Source organism: Vidua chalybeata, chromosome 27, assembly GCF_026979565.1.
Source record: "Vidua chalybeata isolate OUT-0048 chromosome 27, bVidCha1 merged haplotype, whole genome shotgun sequence".
Lineage (NCBI taxonomy): Eukaryota > Metazoa > Chordata > Aves > Passeriformes > Viduidae > Vidua > Vidua chalybeata.
In genome coordinates this window covers 4,823,294-4,829,293 of record NC_071556.1, presented here as the reverse complement: position 1 = coordinate 4,829,293, position 6,000 = coordinate 4,823,294, and the positions used below count along the sequence as shown (strand labels likewise).

Here is a 6,000-nt window from a genome sequence, read left to right as displayed (position 1 = left end):
GATGGATGGATCCATGGATTGAGGGATGGATGATGGATGGATGAATGGATGGATGGATGGATGGATGGATGGATGGATGGATGGATGGATCCATGGATTGAGGGATGGATGATGGATGGATGAATGGATGGATGGATGGATGGATCCATGGATTTAGGGATGGATGATGGATGGATCCATGGATGGATGGATCCATGGATTGAGGGATGGATGATGGATGGATGATGGATGGATGATGGATGGATCCATGGATTTAGGGATGGATGATGGATGGATGAATGGATGGATGGATCCATGGATTGAGGGATGGATGATGGATGGATCCATGGATGGATGGATCCATGGATCCATGGATGGATGGATGGATCCATGGATGGGTGGATGAATGGGCTGCGCATGTGTGGTGTCCCCCATCCCGAGGGAGGGGAGGGGCTGTGCTGAGCTCCTGTTCAAGGAAGGATTTCCCCATCTCCCTTCACCTTCTCCTTCCTGCTCTCCTCCACCTCGGGCAGCTGCTTGCGGCACCCGGTCACGCACCCAAACTGCTCCTCTGCGTTGCCGTAGGCTTCGGCACAGGCTGGGGGAGAGGAGGGGTCAGGGTTCGGGGGTGCTCAATCCCTGGGACCCCCGTGCCCCTCCCCACTCCCTCCCCACCCAGGGCGCGTCGATCCGCACCCGCTCGCGGCGGGGCTGAGCGGGGCGGGACGCTCCGGACGGTGTCGGGTGTCGCGCTGCTCTCGGTGGGATGTGGGGATCCCCCCGGGGACGGCTCTTGGGGCGCGGGGGCCGTTCGGCCACCGGCTCCTCTCACCTGCTTCGCACTCGGCTCTGGTCGTGTTGAGCTCGGCGCTCGCATCCACGAAGTGACAGATGGAGAACAGCCGGCAGCCCCGGTAACAGGCGTTGAGAACAGCATCCTGCGGCGAGGAGGAGGAGAGCGTGGAGCTGGCACCGGGCTCAGCCCGGTGGCTGAGCCGGACACCCCCCACGCGGCCTCCCGCATCCAGCTGGGGGGCACCGGGCAGCGCCGCCCCCGCCCAGGACCGTGGTGAGGGCTGGCACCCCAAACCTGGCGTTCCCAGAGCAGGGAGAGCTGCCCCACGGAGGGTCTGCACTTGGCCAAGTCCTCGTGGAGGGCGTGGAGGGTCCCCCCATCTCTGTTGGCAACAGCCAAGCCCTGGCATGGGCTGGCAGGAGGTGGGGGTGCACTGCTCTGGGGGAGGGTACAGATTTGGGGGGCCGGGAACACACTGAGGGGGTGCGGGGGGCACACAGAGCCTACACGGGGGTCACCAGGAATGGGCAGGCTCAGGGTAAACGGGTGACACTGCGGGCACCCCAAACCTGCGGGGATGCCCTCACTGGGGGCACCCCAAAGCTGCTGGAAGAGGCCATTGGGGTGCCCCGGTGCCCCCCATGTTGCTCCCACGGGGAGGGGCCCGGTGTGGGGCTGCGTTGGCAGAGATGCCTGTCAGGAGTGTCCCCACTGATGCCTCTGCTGCCCCCCGGTCCCCTCCAGTGCTCCCAGTGCTCCCAGTGCCCCTGGTGTCCCCCCGGTGTCCCTGCTGTTCCTGGTGCTCCCAGCGTGCCGGGTGTTCCTGGTGCTCCCCATGCTCCCAGTACCCCACTGACCCCGATCTCCCGATGCTCTCCGTGCCCCTGGTGCCCCCCAGTACCCCCAGTGCTCCAAGTGCCCCGATGCCCCTGGTGCCCCCAGTCCTACTGACGGCCTCCATGCCCCGAATATCCCCCCAGTGCCCCCAGTGCCCACGATGCTCCTGGTACCCCCAATGCAATTGATGCTCCCCATGCCCCTGCTGCCTCCCAGTACTCCCAGTAGTCCCAGTGCGCCCGATGCTTCTGGTAGCCCAAATGCTATTGATGCTCCCCACGCCCCCGTTGCCTCCCCAGCCCCCGGTGCCCCGGACTCACGGCGGCGGCCCGGCGCTGCAGGCTGCGGCCGCACTGCCCGCGGCACCCGCCGGTGTCTCCCAGCTGCGGCGAGAAGGGGTCGGTGGCGGCGGCGGCGGCGGCGGCGGCGAGAAGGGCCAGGCCGAGGGCGAGCAGGGCCCGGGGCCGGCGGGCCGGGGCCGCCATGGCGGGCGCGGAGCGGAGCGGAACGGAGCGGAGCCGAGCGCACCCACCGCCGCCACCGCCGCCGCCGGCCCCGCCGTGACGCGCTGTGCGCCGGGCGGGGGGAGCCGGGGGCGGGGGGAGCCGCCGCAGCCTGCCGCAGATCCACCGGCACCGGCACCGGCACCGGCACCGGCACCGGCACCGGCACCGGCACCGGCACCGGGCGGCGATGATGAGAGAAGGGTGCGGGAGGAAGGGGGATGCCCCCCGGCAGCGGGGGGTGAGGGGAACCCCGCGATGCAGTAGAAGGGGGGGGTCCAAGGAGCGGGGATGCACGGGGATTGGGGGATGCGTGGACACCGGGGGATGCAGGGGGACAAAGGGGACGTGAGAACCAGGAGATTTATGGGGACCGGAGGGTGTAGGGGGGACCATGGGCTAAGGGAGGCACTGGGGGATGCGGGAGGGTTCAGGGGGATGTGCAGGGACACAACAGGACTTGGGGCCACCCTGACAGAGGGATTGAAGAGAGCAGGGGGCTGAGGGGATGACCGGGAGCTGCGTCACGCTGGCTCTGGTGTCCCACAGAGGGACAGGGCTGCCTCAATGCCACCCACATGGACCAACCCCTCAGGAGGGTCCCCAGCCAGTGTTAGACCCCACTGTGCCACCCTCTGTGTCCCTCGAGGACTCCCCAAGTCACCTTCATGCCTCCCATCCTCACCCTCGCTCCTCAGGGCACCCCCCGGCCGGTGCTGGGCTCTCCCTGACACCCCGGATTTACAGCTGTGACTTCACAGGCTTTAAAGGACATCAAAGGCACCCCCCACGACCCCCCCCCTCACCCCTGCCCATTCCCCTTATTTATGGCAGCACCCCAAAGTGGGCCCGGGGGGAGGAGGAGGAGGAGGAGGAGGGCTGGGGGCTTCGCTAACCTCCGGCCCTAATGGGGAACACATGGCAAGACCCCGGCGCGGGGAAAGGGGGGGGGTCTCCCTGTCCCAGCTCAGCATTGAGGGGTGCTCCGTGCCCTGGGGCAGGGAGAGAGGGGTTGGGGGTGTTGGGGGGCGCAGCCCGTGCCCCCCCCGGGAGCAGGGAGCGGGGCCTCTCCTCGCCCCGCCAGCTTATTCATCTTATTAATCAAAGCAGGGCCGGCAGAAAATGAGCTGCGGCCGGGCCGGCGGGGCTGCCAGGGCGCTGCGCTCCCCTTCTCCCTCCTGGAGCCCCGCCAGCCCCGGCCGCGGGTCCGGCACCGGTGACGAATGGCCGAGTAAATGGGATAGATTGGGGGCTGTCACCGTAAATCACGGCACCGCAGGTGGGGCTTCCACCGGCGGCAGGGGCAGAGCCGGAGCCCGGACCCCCGGGGGCACCGGGAGCCTCCGGGTGAGCGGCCGGCGGGCATCGCTCCCGCCACACCTGCCCGCGCTCCATCCGCTCACCTTTCCACGGAAAAAAAAAAAAAAAAAAAAAGCCTTTCCCAGGCAAAAACCTCCAAGCTGGCAAGTGCTTGCTGCCCTCCCTCCTCCCCTCTCCAGAAACACTCGATGCCTTTCGCATTTATCACTACTGACCTACATTTTTTTTTTTTTTTTCCTCGGATCCTTTCGGGAAGCCTCAGGCTCCCCCCCGCATTGTCTGGGGTGTCCCCAGGGTCCCTTCCACGGGCAGGGGACCCTTCACTCCGTGTCCCAACCCTGCAGAGCCCATCCCTCGGGCTCAAGCACCCTCTTGACATTTTTTCCTCTCCTCTAGAGCTCCTCAGACTCCGTCACGGGACTGTTTGTGCTTCCCAAAGCAAACAGAGGCGGGAAGGTGCGGCCACCCTGAGGATGCTCTGGAGGGAAAGGGTGGGGGGGGGGCGGCAGGGAAGGGGTTAAGCGGGTTATAAATTACCCATGGATGTGGAAATGTGACTGAGAGGAATAGAAAGCAAACTCTGCCTGCTGGATTCTTTGCATTTCTTGCCTCTTTATTTTTCCCCCAGGTCACTTTAAAAGGATGCAGGCAGTCGAGGCAGCTCCGCTGCGCCTCTCCTCCCGCTTTTCCCGGGGTTTGGTTTTTTTTTTCTTGTTTGTTTTTTACACCCTGGCCCTTCAGCCAGATGCTGTCTGCGTCCAAGGATTTTATGGAGTGAGCTCTGGCTGGGAAATCAAGTAATTAGATTAATTCAGGGCCCTGGTGACACATGATGGAGGGAGGCGGGAAGGTGACGGCTGGTGGGAAGCTGGACCGAGGATGCTCAGAGCGGGTTTGGGGATGTCCCCAGGGTCACCCGAGTCCATTTTGGGGGGGTCACGTCCCGCCTGGGCAGAGCAGGGAGTTCGTGGCAGGCAGCTGGGCCCCATGGCCAGATCCTGCACCGCAGCGGGGCAGGGAGGCCCTGGGAACGGAGCCACGCCGGGGGGGCAGCCGGACAGCGCCGGCCTCGGGGGACCCCCGTGCTGACGCCGAGAGCCCGGACCGGGGGTCAGAGGGGGGGTCCGGGCTGGATCCTGCCTCCAGCCGGTGCCTGTGGGCGCGGCGGCTCGTGGGCCGGAGGGAGCAGCTTTAAAGGTCACTGTCAAAGGGCAGCGCTGACCACAGCTGCCGCTGACCGGCCGCCGCTGACTCAGAGCGCGGCAGAGCGGCTCGGTCACCTCCGGCTGCTCCCGGACGGGTCCTGACGCCAGCCTGGCACTGCCCGGGGCTGGGGACCACTGTCCCCTCACCCTGTCCCCATGCCACAGGTGCTGCCGTGGGCTGGGAGGTCCCTGTGGTGACACCCCGCCGTGTCCCAGGTGACACCAGTGGGGACCGACACTCCCCTCCTGACGCCACTGTCCCCTCCATCTTCCCCCTGCACCCCAAGCACAGCCTCAAGCCACCTTCTGATGATGCCTCTGCCACCCAGAGCCACCCATGTCCCCTGTGCCAGCACCAGGGTGGGAGCCACCCCCTGCCCGGGGATCCCACCCACGCCTGGCTCCCCTAAACCCCACAAATTCCGGCTGCGAGCTGAGCAGCCTGGAGGAAGCAGATGGGGGGAAGGGTCCGGGCAGTGCAGGTGGGCAGCCGGGGTGGCCGCTGCTCCCGGCTCCGGCTCCACAGGGGGAATTTCTCCTTTTCCCCCAGCACCCAGGGCTGGCCGCGGTCCCCGTGTGGCTTCCCGGGGGGACGCGGGCGGTGGGTCGGGATCGCGGGCGGCCGCCAGCCCCCGGGGCAGCCGTGATTCACTCGGCCAGACTGCGGCCGCTGGGGCTGAAGTTTCTCAGGCTGGGTGGCTCCCGGAGCCTGACATTTTTGGGAAATTTCAACAAAAACAGTTCAGAAGCTTCCAAAAAACAGGACGATGGGAAAAGGCATTGTTTGGGCTCCCTCCCCCTCTCGTTTTTTATTGTGTTTTCTAATCTCTGCAATCCCTGCTGGTGCCCAGCACCTCGGAGCCCCGCGCAGTGTCACCCCCCCGACTCCCCCCACCCCGAGTCCATGGGGCACCCCGGGCCACCCAGGTGTCCCCTGCCACCCTCCACGCTCCCTTCCCGGCAGGGAGTGGTGTCCCCTCTCCTCACAGCTGGGGACACACCACACGTGGGGACAGTGGCCTTGCCATGGCCAGGACCTGCTCTCCCGGGGGTCTCTGACCTGTCTGGGGGTCTGCAAAGCTCTCGGTGCCACCGAGACCCCGGGCGGGGGCACAGTGGGGACACTGGGGGATGCCCAAGGGGGTGGCTTTGTCCCGGTGCTGGTGGCACAACCGGACATGCCACCACCCCTGGGGACAAACGCAGCCCCACTCTGGGGGGACTTGGAGCCATTTGGGGTGGTTTTTCCACTTCTTTGGGGTTTTGAGGAGGAAAGCCCAGAGATGATGGATTCGATAGAGAACGTCGGGATTTATGGGATGATATTCCTGTTTTCGACCCAAAAATAAGTAATAACAGG

The 6,000-nt window shown here is 65.7% G+C and overlaps 1 protein-coding gene across 1 annotated transcript in view; it reads right to left on the bottom strand.

The window, feature by feature from the left end:
* TMEM59L (transmembrane protein 59 like) overlaps nt 1-2,146 on the bottom strand; it is a 6,600-nt gene extending 4,454 nt beyond the window's left edge. The window contains 3 exon segments of the mRNA XM_053966136.1: nt 480-577; nt 812-917; nt 1,933-2,146. Of these exon segments, the coding sequence (XP_053822111.1) occupies nt 480-577; nt 812-917; nt 1,933-2,097 (369 nt within the window). The 5' untranslated portion in view covers nt 2,098-2,146.
* Between the last annotated feature and the right edge of the window lie 3,854 nt (nt 2,147-6,000).